The sequence below is a fragment of the Grus americana genome, chromosome 12 (assembly GCF_028858705.1).
Source record: "Grus americana isolate bGruAme1 chromosome 12, bGruAme1.mat, whole genome shotgun sequence".
Classification (NCBI taxonomy): Eukaryota; Metazoa; Chordata; class Aves; order Gruiformes; family Gruidae; genus Grus; species Grus americana.
The window spans coordinates 3,530,074-3,548,935 of NC_072863.1; the positions used below are offsets into that span (position 1 = coordinate 3,530,074).

Genomic DNA, 18,862 nt, shown 5'->3' on the forward strand with positions numbered 1-18,862 from the left:
TGTTGGTCCTGGGAACAGGAATGAAGGGTACTGGAATTTTGAATTAATTCAGAAAAATTATACACATGGAATCACTGGGTTGGAAGGGATCTCAAGTGGTCATATAGTTTCTTGCCTTCCTCAGCACAGGATGAATTGTTACTTATGTCATGTGTGTCTAACCCGTTCCTAAAGATTTTTACTGATGAAAATTCCATGGCATCTTCAGGCTATCTGCAAGTACAGATACACAGAACTGCAGAATTTCATTATGCTAAATTTTTATATTTTCTTATCCTTTTTTTTTTCTCCTTACCTAAAGTACTATGTATATTTAAGTTGGAGGTTAATATCAAAGTTTTGTGTGCAAATGTACACATAAGAATTTGCAAGCACATTTTTATTTTTGTTAGCCAGTGGTGCTTTTCATGCAAAAGTGAAGTTCTTACCAGTGCCGCAGCTTTTAAAATTTGTCTGGGCACTAACTTGAGAAGATATTGATGTAATTTATTCAGGTGCAGATTGTGGTGAGTTTAAAAGCTTGACTGCATTTAGTGACAGTTTAGTCCAAATCTGAATTGTTTATTTGAAATGTGACTCAAATATGTCAATTTTACTATTTGTAGATTAAAAGTAGTTTGTGAGAACAACATGAAAGAACATTCTTTGTGTTCCTATGTGTAAAAAAGTTAGAAAGTAAAAAGTTACCAAGAAAATAAAAAGAGGTGGCAAATGCTATGTTATGGCACAAAGGATGAAAGGCTATGCCCAGATGCATTGCATGTAAAAGGCTATACTCTTTTTGTCTGTACAAGACTATACTGCTCTTTGGAAGTGAATTTTGTTCACTATTTATCTCAGAAAGACCATTTGTTACTGCTGTTTTGGCAGAGTTAATTTTTTTCAGTGAACTTCAGTGAAGTTCATGAATCAAATTGCACAGACCTTGTTTTCTTTCTGTTTCAAGGAAAGGATCCAAGACAGCCCTTCTCCAGCTCCATCTCTAGAAGACAGTCAGCGGCCTGGGAGCCACGCTTCCTCCCATCAGAGCAGCAGTGTGTCCAGCTCACCGTCCCAGTTGGACAACACACCAGACAGAATTGGTTAGTGCTCTGCAGCCTCACACCCCTTCGCAGTTACTGACCTCAAGAATTTTAGAAGTTTGTTGAGGCAAAACTTTCTTTGCTGGGAAACTCAGGAAAACACTCACTTGTTGCTAAAAAACCCTGGAAAGTTCATCACTGTAATTTGTTTTATTAGGTTCATCACTATGCAGAGCCCAGCCCCTCAGATTCATTCGCGCACAGAAGGTATCACCCCTTCTCTGGTACGACCAACTTCTCTTGCATGTTGGAGTAAGAAAGTGCCTCAGAAGGCACCTGGAATTGAAAAATAGCAAGATACTTTTTTTCTTCGTATGTATGTCAGAAGAGCCACAGATTATATGATGGCTTTTCCATTCCAAAAACATCCTCATGCCCACACATTCCCTCGTCAGCTGAGGGCTTTTTGATTTTTTTGGTCTCTCCACCACAGCTTTCACAGCCTGTGCATTATCGATCTTGTGTTTAAAATGTTAATTCAGTCTAGAGGAAGTTTAGATCCTATTCTTGGTGCTTCCAAGAGGGATCTAGGGCAAGTCAATTAACATCTCTTCATGTCAGTGTATGTCAACACTGTTGTCTTCAGAGTGACTGGAGCCTATGCAGGTATTGCTGAGCTAGATTTAAACTACAAAAACAGTGCAGTCCATGTAACTCGGTGTAGACTTTGCTCCCATCAAATAACTACTCAGCTGCTTGCTGGGATTTTGCAGGCTTGACTCTGGTCCATGCAGCAGCACCACCATGGTACTACATAGCACGGTTGGCTGTACGCAAACTAGTCAATGGAACCCAAACTACTTTGCCTAAACATATGCACACACAGGGCAGAAACTAGAAAGCAGATTCCCCTTAGCTTTTTCATGTCTAAAGTAGGCCTAGAAATACACAGGACAAGAAATGTAACTTCCTATAGCAACAATGAAAAAGAGACTTTTGTCCTCACTATTGCTTTTGAAACCTACTGTAACTGTTTTATTAATAGTAGTAGCACATACTGGAAGCCTCTGGGCTCCAGAGATGGTGCTAAAAGTTTTTTAAAGAAAAGTGGGGTTTATATATGTCAAACCAAACATTTATCTATGTTGAAGTCTAACACTTACTATTGTAAAGATACATATATCTATATAAATATATAGATACTTACTTTTACAATTTTTTTTTTTAAAAAAGGTTTTCTCTAAAAAATGGTGATGAAGTTTTTAACAAGTGTCCTCACTGGCATAACTTCAAATTCTGTAATTGGTTAATTGCAGAGAAGGAAATGTTTTCATCAAATAAGAACAACGAAAGTAGGCATCCTGAAATCATAAACTTACCACCTCTCACTGATCTTGCAGGTGTGAAGTAAAGAATTTTTTTCAACACTACAGCATATTGTTTTTTTGCTGTCATCTATCAATTTGGGTTACTATCTGTCTGTACGTTTTTATTAAGCTTGCTGCTTTTATAGTTAATTACTAATACTTAAATCCTTAAATGTATTTTTCCCCAAAATGATTTCTGTGAAGTACTTTTCTAATTAGTCAATTTGAACATTTCGTAAGAAATCACATTCATCTCAGCAGTAATTTGGGTTCTATCTTGGTATCTTTGTTTAATCAACTTGAGCAAATTTGCTTTTGCTGCATATTTTACTTGGCAATAAGTGCTGAACTGGGACAGTGAAATGGTTGATTATGGACAATAAAAATGGTCAATTGCTTTAGAACTTCTATGGTATAAATAAATGTTAAAATACCAAAATATTGACAGAGGAAATATAATTTAATATTTTCTTGTCTTCTGACATTTTTTAACTGACAGTGTTATATAGCTGTGCACTCTGATTTTTTTAGCTATGCTGACCAACAGCAGGGAAGGAGAACTCATTGATCAAGAAACTGGGACCAGCCTAAAAAAAATACAGAAGGAGAAAGGTAAAATTGCAGGCTGTTTTCCATCTCAGGCATTTAATTGCACTCATTACATGTTTTATTCCTTTTTCTAGTATTCTGCATATGCAACGGCATAATATTATAAATGTAAGAGAGCTAAGTGCCTAATGGCAATGAATAATGTATCCAGTGAATTTACATGGCGTTCTCCTAAGGAAGCGTAAACAATCAGATCTTTGCTTCTCTCTGTTTATATAGTATGGGGCTAATATTTTGCCAGTCTTTTGACTCAATTATTTATGAAAGTCCTAGCAAATATTTGATTAGTGACATGGTATTGTTTCTTTGCCTCCAGTGGATGTGTGTGCAGACTACTCTCATGCTGGTATGTAGGTGAGGGAAATAAGCCATTTTGTGTGTCTAATAATATTACATTACCTCACAAGTGAGAGGTTGAACAGAAATACGTTCGTGTATGCAGGTGAGCCCTGGGGAAGTGTTGTAGTGACATAGAGCATGTGGCATCTGTGGCTGCACACTGAGGAAGAAAAAGCCATTCTGTTTCCTTGCAAATAGAACAAAAAAATAAATTGTATTAATAGGCGAGAGGTTTATTGTGGCAGTACGTACAGAAAGCACCACACAAAATGAGTGCCTGCACAAAAAAAGAAAATGGGATATAGTTCAAGAAATAAAAGAAAGATGAAGGTAAGTGAATGCTGGAAAAATACTGCAAAGGAATATACTGTGGGAAATATTACGGTTTCAGAGTGAAAAAGATGTGAAACAAAAGAAAGAGAAGGAGGTGACCAAAAGAGACAACGTAAGCTAAATGTGCTTATAAGTCTTCTGTAAATATGAACATTTTATCATAAATGAAAACACAAACTGATTTATATTTTGATTGAGGTGATTTGAATGTATTTTCTGAGAAAACTAAAGACAGGTATAGACAATTTTATGAGCTACTCAAAAGAGAATTTGGAGGGTCCATGTGCTCTGTGGTTCCAGAGTTATATACAATTGCTTGAGCAGATTAGTGATTTTGTATGATCAGCTCTGTTCCTTAGACATCTGTGACTGATCCAGTCCTGCGTAGGAAGAGCCTGAAATTCTGTGTTATATTTTGTATTTTTGTACTCAACTCACTGTCTTCTTGAAAGCAGAAGAAGCTGTTTTTATTCACTGGTTTCTCTAGGCATTTAAGCGCGTTCCTCACAAACCCCAAAAGAGCCCTTTTGTTCCATTCTGAGATAATTTTCTGTCTGGATCATCGTGCTTAAATCCTTCCCTCTTGACTCCTGTTGGCATTTACGGACCAACACCAGAGGCTAAATAGTTACCAAACATACCTTCATTCCTCAGATTGAAAAATTACATTTCTGTAGTAATTACATAGGTGAGTATTTAATCTAAATCCAAAAGTGTAGTTGATTTTAATTTTGTTGAACTGTGCATGGTTTCTTGCCACATGTTTAGTCATTTTTCAGTGAAACAATTCAATATCCTATGGGGTTCTAAGATGCAAATCATGTAGTTATTGGAAGTAGCAGTCTTGTCACTCAGGACGGATGAAGGAAGGTACAGTTTAAGAATCAGAAAAGACAATTCAGAAATCCCAAAAAGCGTGAAAATGATTTAAACTCCGCCACCTGTGAACCCAATTCCCACGCTCCCGTGATCATTGACCGTTCCTTGTAACTTGTACAAAATCACAAAGATCTGATGCTGACATTTTGTGTACCATAATTCACCTTAAGATTAAAGTTGTATAGGTTTATTAATTTCCTGGTCTACATTTTTGCGTAGTATTATTTATTTGCAATTGATTGTGTACTGGGAAATACGTCTTTATACATGTGTTATTTCTGCATGCACTTACAGCGTTTTTTTAGGATGAAGTTAGTGTTCAGAGATTCTCCTACATCAGAAAAAAGTGCTTCAAAATCATGAGAAATTTTAAATTACCATTTTAAAGATAGAGAAAGGTTTCTGCTTTTCTCCTTGGTCTGCACAGGTCAAATTTTTCTCTGAAAACACGAGAATGAGAAATTATGTCCTTTTGTCAAGTAGAGATGTAATTTTCAAGTAATCCCTGATCTCCAGAACCGAAACCTTTTGACAACATTATAATGGAACAAATGCTGAAATTTTAAAGGCACTAACGTTGTATATCCAACCATGCCAAGCAGATTTTGCATTTGGCAGTGTGACAGACCTATATTACAGTTCCTGGAGGAATCTCTCTTTTGTAGGATACAAGCACCCAGTAATTGATGGACTGCACCAGTAGGATGGAGTCAATACGCTGCTGCTGAAAATTCCCAGCTTGTGTTGCTGGCCTTTTCTGTCACCCCATGCAAGTGCTGTTATTCCTCAGTGATTTGTCTCATTCCCACGTAGATTATTTGTTCCTACTACTATTATTATCCTCTTGTATATAGTTATTTTGGGCTCTCGTGCACCTTAAACATGTTGATTGTTTTTGGTAGTCAGATGTGGACAGTCACTGAAGAGTGTGATCTGTGCTGGGTTGCTGAGCAAAAAATATATGTGTAATTTGTATACAGAACAAGCTTTCCCCCCCCCCCCCCCAAAAACCTACCATTACTTTTGCTGAGGCAAAATATGTTTACCATGGAAAAGATTTTCAAAGTTATTAAGAAGGAATGTAGTTAAAATAAAAGTATCAACATTTATTAAGTATGACAAGTAAGCGGTTTATACAGCCGTGGCAAACATATGTTTTCACATCTGTTTTGAGTAATATCATCATGATTTTAAAAATGATTTATAGCTCTGCAGGCCATAAAATGCCAGCTTTGCTGTAAGTTGGAAGTTTTCAAACAACAAAGAAATTATTGAAGGCATATATGAAACATGTTTTTGTGTTATACACCTTGATACAACTTTACAAATCTGAGCACTCTGTAACAATTAAGATAGCAACAAATGAAAATTAAGTAACTAAAATTTAGCAGTAGCACTACTTATGTGAAATCTTAGCATAAAAACCAATAGAAGTTATTGTAATTATTATAGGCAAATACTGTGATATCCCTCAGGATATGCAATTTTTGTTTTCCATGTCCCATTTTAAGTGATCTCAGCACCAGACAAAAATGTGCCACTTTGTTCTCATCAAAGTAATTTCAAGGTAATTAGAGCTGAAGAGAATATAGCTTAGCAGTTTTTCTTTAAAAGACAGTTAATATGAGGTTGTTCCAATTATGCTGAGCTGTTTGCATGTGTTGGTGGGGCAGAATTTACAGCATTAGCGGCTGTCTCAGCCCAGAGAGGTTAGAGCCTGTACAGACCATATCTTTAAGCTTTTTGAAGGAGAAATGCCATTAAATCACAATTACTCCACATCCTTTCATCATTTTTTTAGGAAGTATGGTCAGGCTTCACATTAGAGGACAACAAAGTCAAATATCTTTATAGGTCTACAGTTGGGGGTTTTTTTGTACAAAATACGTTATTTTTGTCAAACGTCTTTAACCATTACGGGGTGCAAGCATTTCGCCTGTGCATCCATGTCAGGGTGCAAGTGAAAACCATATGAAAAGTAATCTGTACTTTATTTTGAAATCGCTAGTGAAAGGGAACAGAGCTAGAAAATAGCCCCAGATGTTTACACAAACTTAAACACAAATTCTTCCTGATTGTGCTTACTTGCTATGACTGGTTTTAAGTGGTTACTTTTTACCTGCACAATTGCTCACAGCAACTACATTTTAAATTCATCTGCTTTGGTATACATCCTGGAAAAAATCTCTATTGTATGGGAAAGGATTGTGTTTGACACAGCGCTGTATGGGCTTTATAGAAACCTCCATATGAATTCTGGCATTAAGAAGGTTAAACGAGCCAGAAAAGAATTTGGCCGTGCCTTCCAGTCAGATTTAAACGCCGGTACAATTATTCTGTTTGACTGCACGGCAAGAAGTATTTCAAACTCCTCATATAGGATGGAGTAATAAAAGGAACCGGCCCAACTCTTGCCACAGAAATCAATGGGAATGTTCCTGATGTCTTCAGTGGGAACAGAGTTTGGCCAAAGCCTGGTATTTTGGAAGCTCGCTCCCCCAGCTAACACTACGGGTTATTATTCCAGACAGGAGTGGTACACACTCAGGGGCTGTGCTGGTGCTGTTCCTCGTGGACTGGTGGCATGCCCTGAGCCCTGGGGAGAGCCGGGCACATGCCAGCCCTGCCTCTCTGCTCTGATTTTAGTGAGGGGCAAGCAGGACGTGCGGGCCTCAGGGACCGCAGCGTGGTTTGGCCGGGTGTTCTCAGGAGTGTTTGGGGCACTGGAGCTGCACTCCACCCTACATCAACTAGGGTAAAATTTCCTAGGAAAATTTTGTAAATGACCAGTATCTTCAGACTTAACCATTGTTCAGTCTTTGAGTCAAAATAAAGATTGTATTTGTTGAGCAAGTGATTTGCTCTGAATTTCCCAGAGCTGCTCAGTGGCAATGCTACCCTCATTTAGCCCAGTCATCTGCATCTTCAGAGCACAAGTCTGGACTCAAGGGCAATGTCTCGTGTTTCCAGTAGACGGTAGTCTCCAAAACCGCATCTGGCAGCTATCCCTTTTCATTTTATTAAGGAACACCTTTCCCTTTATTACTTCAAGGAAATGGGAATTTTGCATCATTTCTGTCAGCTTAGTGAAATATTTTCAGATGGCCAGAGACTACGGTAATGAAGGAATAACTATATTTATTTATTGTATTTCATTAGCGGAAAAGAGGTTTTATGCTGCTTAAATTAATCATTGCCAAAGGACTGGGTTACTCATGATGTGAGGGGAGGAGAACAAGCAGGTGCAGAACACCTGAAACAGCAACAGGCCTTGGTGGTGGGGGTGTCCTCCAGAGAGAGGACTTTTCAACAATTAATCTGAAAGCATCCAGATGGAGAGTGGAAGGAATAAGAAAGAGAACTAAGAGTATGAAGCTGTACCACGCAGCGTGTATACAAAGTGTACGATAGGTGCCAGCACTTGAAATGTTCACCATGCTGTTTCTTTGACGTATCAATATTTGCATGTTAAAGATACGATGAGAAAAAAGCAATTTTCTTCATGAATGTGCTCATGAATCTCCTCTTGAGATACATGAAAAACTCCTCAAATTAGAAGTGAGGTTGTGTTCCTTCTTGTATCTGAGTGTATATATTAGAGACCCCAGGGTCATTTCGTAAGCAGTGGATGCAATGATACATGAGTTTAAAGACTGCAAGGGTTTCTTTTTCCGAAACTTTAAGTGACATGTGCAGTGCAAATGTTCATTGGAAAATTCAAGAGATTTTTTTTACATTTTCTATCCTCTGAGAACACTGAAAGATAAGAAGCACAGTGCTCTATTCTGGGTAGAGTCTTTTTCCACAAGTTTTTTTTTGTTGTTAAATTTAACGTGCAAGTGAACTGACAACTGTTAAAATGGTGGCCTAAGAGTAGATGTCAGTCAATCAAAAAAACCCCCACAACCTCAAACCCATGAAACCAAGGCAAACTCTTACTAACACTTGATTTACGATATATGTAAATAGAAAGTAACGGTAGAGCTTTATTTTTTAGTGTCTAGACTCATATCATTATGATTGTGTGTTTAACTGTTGCTCAAACACTTATAAATACAAGAGGAGTTATGCAAGAGGTATTAATGAAGTATTCCAAGGTCACATCTTTTATGTTAAGTTTATATTAGATCTTTATTTGCAGAATCATTTTTAAGAATGCATTTTTTCTGAAGAGTAAAATACCTGCTTCATAATTATCTTGGCAGATGGACAAAGACAGCTTCTTACGTTGATATATAATTTATTAATATGTTTTATTTATTAGATTTCAATGACTGTAATGTATTGCTGACTAAAAACTACAAATTATGAGTCTGTATAAATGTGCTGAAATAATGAAATTTTCTTTAATGAAAAGGCTTTGGATCAAATTTTTTAGTGAGGTATTCATGCAAGTCCATGGAATAAAATGGGCAAATAAGAACAAAATAAGACAGAAAAATAAGCTAGCTACTCTCCTAAGTCAAGTTGTCTCTTCAGAGTTTACCATTTCCGCTTTTCCTCCAATACTGTGAGTTGAGCTTTATGTAGGTCCATCTTAGTGAGCTATATCAGATTTGAAAGGCATAAAAAAGGGAGAAAAATTGCTGATTGGCACCCAGTGACCTAAGAAAGCTTTTGGATTAGGCCCAGGAACCTTTTCCTTGGAGTTAGCACTTGTATTAAAACTGACCCTTTGAATTCTCTGATTTGTAATACCTCTGATGCAAAGTCATTAACCTGAAAACTGCAGTTGGTGACATTCTTAATGTCTATGAGTTATTTAATAAGTTTGCCTTCAGTCCTCATTACAAGCAGTAAGATCTGAAAAATATGCATCCTGAAAGGCTGCTGAATGGTTTTCTCATGTTACAGAAATCCTTGAGATCTGTGGGAATGCGCTGACAGAGGTTCAGGCTTCCTCTGCTCTGAGCCAGCCATAAGCACCAAACCTGCTCCTGAGAAACTGTGTTTGTGCGTTTGCTTGCCCAGGTGTGCAGCCATGCGTACCTGGGGGGAAGGAATAGGTTCTTCTCTGTTTGAACTCATCCAGTAAGTCTTAGACTGTCACTGCTCAAAATTTTTGTTTGTACAGACAGTATATGTTGCTGAAAAAACCACGTCGTTTCTGGCAAGGACAGCAAAGCCTACCATCAAACACTTCTTCACTAGGAAACTACTTAGAAGCCAGCAGGAGGTGTCTGTTATAAGATAAGATGGTTTTGGCATATTTCATGCATTTGATTTAAGCCGAAGTAAGTGACCGGATAAAAATTTAAATTAATAACAAAAATTATTAATTGGTGAGTTTGAAAGTTTTGCAGTATTTGTGTCTGAGGAAGACCTTCTAGAAATTCATAGAAGCTGCACTTCATAAAGTATTGGTCTCTTTTCTAAGGGTTACTGGTAGTGAGCTCGGGTTTAGAGTTTGTCATGTTGGCCACAGATGGATGTTACATATCAGTGAAATATTAGTGAGTGACACAGTCACAGCTGTGGCCATGGCTCCAGAACCTTTGTTTCAGTCAAGAACAGAGAGGACCAAAAATGCTCTTGATTGTGACAGCAATGTGTGCTCCTGCTGTCAAAGAGCAATCCAGCCTCTGTAGCATCAGTGGACTTTGCTTTATATAACCCAATTTCGAGAAGAGGACAACTCCAGAGCTGCAGGTGTTTGCAGGGGGATGCTCTGGGCCAGCATCAGTTCTGGAAAGCATGAGTTCTGTATGCGGAAGCCTTGGAGCATACCTAGGATGTGTGGATGGTATTTTGTTTAGCATTTTTATGTATTCAGGACTTTTTTCTAATTTGGTTTTTTGAATATCTTAAGATCTGTGGAGTGTGTCTGCCTGTAAAAGTCACATTAAGGTGGCAGTTAAGAGCTCTCTCTCCCTTATTGAGGAGGACTTGCTGCCCAGAGTTTGCTGGTGACAGGAAGGCATCTCCAAAGTGTTTGTGCACGTGCTGCATTAGAACAAATATTCCTGATAATAAAAAGCAATAAATCCGTAGTGGATGCGAAAGGTAGTGAACTAACCTCAGATTGGAAGCGGAAAAAGATTATCCTCTCGAAATAGATAGGTAGTCATGAAACTAGAATAAGTGTGGTGTTCATTATATTTCAGACATTGCATTGAATTACATCGATAAAAGTTACATGATATCTTGTTAGCAGAGCCGATATGACCCGTATACTGAACTCAGAAGCCACTGGGGCTGCAGAACATCAGGAGGTCCAAATCATAGCCAGCTCAGGCTGTAATTTCAAGGAAATCAGATTTTATGTTCAATTGTTGGGGCAGAGGGCACCACTACAGTACTATTTACTGTGTTGGGTATTTGTTTATTATATCCGTATTTATTTCTGGGGATGGGCAGTTCTATTAGTAGCTTTTTCATTTTAATAGCTGTGCTTTGGAAATGAAGCATCGTACCTGAAAGAGTGGGAGGCCACAATAGTAAGCAATCAATACAATTTCAACTATTTTAAAACAAGCACTTTATTTTGATGAAAAATGGCCCATTTTGAATTCTTTGCATAGAACTCCCCACAGTTTTGCATAAGTTCAATATCAATGTTGTAATGTTCTTTTAATGATTCTTATTTATATAGTAGCAAGTAGATGCACGGGTAAGATAGTGCAAGAACTGACAAGTAAATGAAATGCATATTATATATGTTACCCAAAACCTTACTGTCCTCGCTCAGAAAACCACACATACATAGACATATGTCTGGAAACTTTTGTTTTTACTTTTTTGTTTGTTTGTTCTTGACTATTAGTTTTTTTCATACTCATGTTATTATTCTTTATATTCTCCATAAATTAATTTAGTGGGGGGAAAAAAGTGCCAAATAATCAAGGAGTTGTCATGTTTCTCAAATGTCTCCCTGCTTTTCCTCTCAACTTACCTCAATCATAGGAGCAATTTATTTGCCACAAGGATAAACAAACCTTAAATGACTGATTGTGAGATGATCAGTATAGAGTCATTGTACAACCCAGTGAGTTATAAAATAACATAATGAGAATAACAAGGAGGACATGATCATTCTTAAACTAAGGGTAGCATTTTATCAGTACCTATCTCAACAACCTGGGAAGTGCCCACAAGAGGGGCTGCCTGGGTCACTCCGAGATGGGAAGTGAGTGCTTACTTTGCTGAAGATTTCCAGCTGTGAATATTCTTCTTGTAGCAGGTACTTAGGACTGGTAACAAGATGGAAGGAGATGCCTGTGTCTTGCTGTATTTGGGATACCCCAGTCATTGGGGTACTCTGTGGGAAATAAACTTCTTTCTCAGAACTCCTCAGTTTGTAGCAGGAGATTGACTCTCCTCTCCTAAGTGAAGCCTCTTTCAGGCTGCTGTGTCTCTGCACTGCATCTATCACACTATCTCCAGTTAAAGCTGTTCCACTTCATCTGAGTGATTAAATATTCATAAGAACAGGCTCCTAACTAGGTCCCTTGGCCTGCTGCATTATCAGCTATATTGTTGAGTTGCTTTGTGTCTTTTCTCCCCTCCCCAAACTCCTTTACTAAATAATGCCAAACCAATAGTCTGATGGTTTGAAAACAGGACTCTTGTCTCTCAAGTGGCTACTCCGTTTGGGGCTTATTAGACCATCAGCCAGGGAGTACTGCCATCCCTGGGCTTATGGTCTGTCTCAGATCCTCCAAAGAGAACCCAAGTTAAGCTTCACAGCCAAAATACGTGTGGCCAGAGACCTTGGGCATAAATTTAAAGGGCTAAAGGCAGCTGTGAGATTGAGTGTTGGTTTTTTCAGATATCTCATCGATGCCTCATCGACAGATCTGTGCCCAGCATTAGGATACCAAGTGGCTTCATAGCTTTAGCTTGAAAGATCAGACTTCTAAGAGTTTTTGAGGTATCACTCCTGTTTCCATAACTGTAGTTTGCATGAATACCTGTAAAAATCAGCCCCCAAGTAATTGAGCCACTTTTGAAAGTAAAAGTTGGACTCTTAAGTCATTTTGAAATGTTCTTCATTTGTAATGTATTTGTAATGCTTAATCATGTTCATGAGAACTGTTAAAAATGTATGATTTTCCCAAAAGATTGCATTGCACATACACAGGCTCACTTATACTTTAACCTTTTTAGCCCTTAGAAGTCTGAAATTCAAGGCAAATGGATACAAAGCTAGAAAGACAGTGATTATTCCAGTAGAGAATTCCACAGGCACACTTCTTTGGTCATGCTTGGCCGTTGCGTGTTGCTCTTGAAATACCAACTGATTTATTCTCTTCTTTTATTTTGTAGCCAGCGTGACAGTAGTTTCCAAAGCAGATTTTTCTTCTAGTTGACAGAATATGACAGGCTATAACAAGAAGTTTAATAAATAAAATTCTGCTTCCAGGTGTGTTTTGAGATGTTATAATCTGTAAAACATTGTATAGTTTTGAATCTATTTTATCCATCACCTGGACTGCTGTGCAATATTTTGATAGCTAGACTTGGCTTGTGTGAATTTGCTGACATATCCCATGGCTTATTCGTGTGAGTGTTGTCAGGGAGGGGATACATAACTGTAAAATTTTTAATGACAGTTCAGTGGAGTGCCTCTTCTGGTGTGGCAGAAGATGCCTTTTTGATGTAGAGTATATTGGAGGATGGAGCATCTCTGGTAGATGGCTGAGCTGGAGCAGAAAATGGAATATGTGTGTGTACATGTGTCTATTCACAGAGGTCAGAAATTATGAATTGCTCAGAAAATAACATGTTATTTATACATCTGTAACCTTTGGAGACATTTGAGATGCTGTCAATTAGGAGATTGGCCTGTATTTATTATTGTTGTCTTGATTTTTGTTAAAATCTAGAAAGTGATTGTAATGACGGTGCCCTCCAGGCAAAAGTGTGGAGAAATTCACATATTAAAGGAGGAGTTGCCAGAGTTGCTGTTTGACTTTTGACATTATTGTCATATAGCCTACGGCATTACAGGCAGGAGGGATTTAGATGGAAAGGAGAGCTTGAAATTACTCTATAAAAAGAGTATATTTATATATACTGAATATTCTTTTAACTGGTGTATTTTAAGTAAAGCACAATATTTTTGTAAAATTAAAATAACAACAACAGTAATAATACCAATAATAATAATAATTCCATTGTGCCATAATTCCTTTGTTTCTTTGTACAAAGCTTTTGGTATTTAAAAAAAAGCAAGCCACCGATATTCAAAAGCTATTCAGGGAGTTCCTGAGAGATAGTTTTATGGTTTTAAGAACATTCATTACTAATCTCTCTCTCTACACACATGTTGAAATCTCAGCAGAAAAGAGGTTGGGCACTTTTAGATTATAGTCTTACTCGTAGTAAGAACTCTCTCTAAGATACAAGATAATTTTTCAGCACCCTATTTTAGGATAGTGTTTTGTAAACTGGACTGCCTATATTAATTATATTATAAATCAGGCTGGAGTTTTAATTTTACACAACTAGCAGCTTGTATATCATTAATCACATAAAATATTGAAGCTAAATGGTCCCAAGTATATAAAAAGTACAATTCTTACTCTGTAATAGCTGTAGCTAAATGACAGAAATTTTGTGGGGTTTTTTCAGCAGCAAGGACTGACCTACAAAAACATGTGGGTTAATAAATTTTAAAGATAGATAACTGAAGTCTCAAAGTTTGAAATATGTACTTTCCTAGTCTGTCTTAAAGGCAGTGCGTGGCGTCTCGTGCTGTAGGCAGCAGCAAAGTAGCTGGACTGGGGCCTCCCCTCTTGTATTCCAGTTGTCTTCAGTGAAATTATGTTCTGATGTTCAAACGTATACATGGAAGCTGCTGAGGAACTGGTTTCTCTTCTATGACTCCACAAAAAGGTCTGTTCCCATTTCCTCTTAAGAAAGTTTGCAGCCTCAAGGACTCTCATTTATTCCCATATCTTCCTTCTCATCTGAAAAGGAAAATCTCCTCTCTATACACAAAACTGTCTATCCATCAACATCCCGTCTTAGTATACATGGGTTTTACCCCAGAACAAAAGAGCACCCAGAAAAACAGTGCAGTTAGTTTCAAATACAGAATAGATAATTTACTTCCTTAATGAAATAAAGATACAGAGAAATACAGAAACCAAGAGTTCGCAGGTTCAGAGCAGCCTCTTCAGCCTCTTGCATGGGCTATTCCAGCTCCCCCTTAAAAATCGAATAAAGAAAAAAACCTGAAGTGTCTTTTTCAAAGATTTGGCTCATACCTTCACAATTCTGCAATCGGTAGAGTAAGAGAAGGTGATCTGGCCATTTTATGTCTCAGTCTTTGGAGAAGCGGGTCCATTGGTTGTACCTGCAGTGTACCACATCCCCTAAAAAAATTACCGGTAGCAAAGGAACCGCAGTAGTGCAGCCCAGTCATGCAGTGCTGCAGTGTTCTCCTGGGGGAATTAATACGTCAGAAATGGGGTATGCCTCAGTGGGAGCCTGATTGCTAGTATGGCTAAACTGCTTGTAGCACGCAGACTGTCTCAGGTCACCTTACGTGGCACTGCATTGTGTAATATGGACACATCCTGGCTCATAAGTAGCTGGAGCACAGATTTAGAACGTTTCCATCACTAAAATGAGAATGTATATGTAAAAAGAAAGATTATAACAGAAGAAATCCAGAAGGCAAAATAATACATATCAAACCTTGTTTTCCAGGCTGTTGAATCAATTTATAGTAATATGTGACTGAGCAGGAAGGTAACAGCATCTGGTAGCAATAAATGTTTCCTTTCCTGAGTTACCAAATTAGCTATGGGAAGGCGATTAGAAATTAAATATAATGATTTCTGATCGAAATAGGTAACACTGCATGGGCTTTGAGATAAGAACTTGACAAATGTGTAAAATAAATGCAAAACTGGTTTTGAAAAGGGGGGAGATTACCATTTTCTATGTTGTGTGCCAAGATTTGTGCATTTCAAATGTTAGCAGTTGGCTTCTTTTCAAAACTGATAAATAATGATGTTTGTTGCGGAAACAATTATCCTAAAAATAATTTAAAAGGATTGTATCCCCTTTTTGTTTGCCTATAAAGACCACATTCAATTTATATATAGACAGAAAGAGCTCCACTTGCATCTATAAAACAGTTCTTAAATCATTCTAAATTATTGATGTGCACAAAGAACTCTTTCCGCTTTTGTTTGAAGTTTTATTTCTGCGGCGTCGTGCTTTCTAATTGTACTTTCAACTACTATGACATCTGTTATAGTTGTTTCAAAAACTTTCAATACTTTTCTTTTTTAATGATAGACAGTCTTTTCAAAGACAAACTGTCTTCATTTTGAGCAAGAAAAATAATTAGTTGCAAAAAGATCACTGATTTGGCCGGGGAACTCACCATTTTACTTTTTTTTCTGCAAGTCGCTGTTTTATATGATTCCAGCACCTACGCAACAGAAAGCTGGCCAAGAAGAATTCATCTCTGCAGCAACTCAGAAACCATAGAGCATCAGCATATGTCCTTTGCTTCCCCTAGGAAATCCAGGACTTTATTCTACCAAAACAGTACCAAGAAAGTACTTCACAAACTGACACTCTCTATATGTCTAACAGATGGAAAAGTAAGCTACTATTCCAAGCTGCTATGCCCAACAATATAGGAGAAAAGCTCAGCAATTGGAGATGAGATTAATCCTTAAAAGTCTGCTTAGAAATCCTTTTTTAATATAACTAGTGATATGAATATGTGGTGTAGCAGTAAACTTGGTTCTAATGATCTATGACATAATTGCAGTCTTATCTCTGGCATAAAAATACAGCAGACATTTAAAGTATCCCACATTAGGAAAGCACAATGTAAAGACATTTCTTTGTCTTTTTTTCAAAAGAGAGTATTTTCCCCCTTAAGGTAGAATAGTCTTTCAGCTTTGAAAAATTTAAGTCCAGGACTCTGGTCCAGTTGCAGTACACCATAACTAACCTTTGAATTAGAAGTTGCCTAGAATTCATATAATAATTAATACAACGCTAGGGGATTTAATTGACCACAAGATTAAACTATTAAGGAAAAAATTTCATCCTAATTGAGAATTGAACCCCTACCCTTTATTCATTGAGTGTGTGCTCTGCCACTTGAGTCATGAATTGGGGGTTAATTGACTGTCTAGAATCTCCCAAGGAGCAATTATTTCATATAATGGTGCTAACACATACTGTAGTAAGGCAATTTTTAATGGCATCCTTTTTTCCCCTGAATTTAGAGCACTTTCGTGAGGACAGCAAGAAGAGATGCTGGGTGTGGGGAAGGGAAAAAAGATGTAACCAGAAAAGGTATTGATGTGGGTTCGCAGTTAGAATAAGACCTCACCAATTTTTAATTAATAAACCTCATAATCTGTGTGTCCTGTGGGTCACACTCAAATCCCAGCACTCTCCCACATTCCTGGTAAGATTCGATAGTACTGACCTACAGTAAGATCTCACATCATTCTCACTGCACTTGAGGGTTTTGAACTCCACTGAATGCATCTCCGTTTTGTTGGACAGATGATTAATTAGTTTTAGTCTATGAACCGTGTTTTGCTCTCCAGTTTAAATATTTATGGCTACACTCTGTGGCAGTGTCTCACTCCATGGGACAGAAGGCAGTGTAAAGAGGCAGGGATTTCCCCAGTGGCACAAAATCACCTGTAGCTCTCGCCCATTTTCATCTTGGCAGCTGTGACACTGCAGACATAGTAGGGAATGAGGTGTGTCTCCAATGAGTTGACTTGTGCAAAGTCAAGATAGGAATAACCTGCAAGTAATTTTACATAAGACACTACAAAAATCATAAAAAGAAGGGGCCAGGTATACTAATATTTTTAACATTTTGTATTTATTTGCTTACGTGGTAATTAATAAAATTCAGTACTTCACAGTAGATTTTTCTGCTTCATTAGTGCAAATTTGCAGAACTTTTCTCATCACTATTCTCCTTTGAAGAATAAATAATAGAGATAATATCAAAACTTTTTAACTAAATGAAGACTTAGTTATGGATACAGTTAGGTATTTTTATATTGAAGTATATTCTGTTTTTTAAATGTTTTTATAAAAGTGTCATCTTTACAAATACTTGAAGAAACCGTCAGAATTTAGGAGAAACTATTTTTGTGTAGAATTATCAAAGATAAAAGGAAATGCAAAAAAGTTTAGCTTCTTTAACCATGTTAACATCTAAGAGGGGCTATTGCAATGTTACGGGTAACTCACTATGCATCTAGCAGGCAGTGAATCTTAGCTATACATTGCCCTGCTCTGGGATATGGAGCAAGACAGTGCTTTGCAAGTGTGATGTGTAGGAGTCCCCGCAGAACAGAGACCACCCCAGCTCACCCAGTACCCCCTTGCGCTTGCATGCGAGGTTGCAGAGATGCGACGAGTGGGTCAGCTAAGGTGGACAGGACTCGCTTCTACCCTAGCTCCTTGTTGCAGGGTGATGCGTTGCATTCACAGCTTAGCTTCTGTTTCACATAAACACATATGTGGTCATACGCCTTGTGCTTACATTTGCATTCTGGTGAAATCTTACACCAGTGTATGATCACAGACCTATAGGTTTCCACTAGATGAAGTGTAAAGCAGCGCAGTCAATCGCACAGAATGGCAAGCAAACACCAGCATGAAGGTGGGATTAGAAAGTCCAGGTGACTCCACGCACTGAAGAGTTGTTATTTTAAAGGTGACTTGTAGATACAGACACACGCTTTGTAACCTGCTTTATCTGCAAAGGAGATTTGAAAAGATGCTCTTGTGCTTGTTTGGTGTTACAGAAATATCAGTAACGTAATCTCACAGATCCTCTGGTTTTGCTGGAGGTGATTTAGAAAGCTGAAAGTGTGGATAGTGGGCATGGCACAGACTGTCTTCAGCTGGAGAAACAGTGTTTGAGACTAAAAAAAATATTATTTCTTTTTGCTTATAAACGTTAGAGGTGAACAGGCAAAATAGATATAACAAATACAAAAGCAAGAGGGTTTTACAGTGTAATTCAGATTTGAGTTGGGTTTTATAGTCACTTATTTTCATCTGGTCAGTAAAATCCTGGAGTAAAGACAGGGGAAACAAGATCTGGTATTTCTAACGTGAAAAATAAGCATAGTGGTTTTTTGCAGTGTGAGGAAATAGGTGTCCCAGGTCCCATAATAACAGTCTAGACTATCAAAAGCTGCCACCTTCTCAGGAGGATGATGCTCTGGTGAAGAAATAGAGTAAGAAAGCCAACCATGTCCTGGGCTGCATCAAAAGAGGTGTGACCAGCAGGTCGAGGGAGGTGATCCTGCCCCTCTTCTCTGCGCTTGTGAGACCCCACCTGGAGTACTGCGTCCA

At 37.9% G+C, this 18,862-nt stretch overlaps 1 protein-coding gene across 4 annotated transcripts in view; it reads left to right on the plus strand.

Annotated features, from left to right (window-relative positions):
• The window catches only part of DACH2 (dachshund family transcription factor 2), a 302,186-nt gene that overhangs the window by 245,006 nt on the left and 38,318 nt on the right, over positions 1 to 18,862 (plus strand). For all 4 annotated transcript variants that reach the window (XM_054839711.1, XM_054839712.1, XM_054839713.1 and 1 more), the window contains exons 6-7: positions 947 to 1,082; positions 2,921 to 3,001. In XM_054839711.1, coding sequence (XP_054695686.1) covers positions 947 to 1,082; positions 2,921 to 3,001 — 217 coding nt within the window. The remainder of the gene's footprint in view (positions 1 to 946; positions 1,083 to 2,920; positions 3,002 to 18,862) is intronic.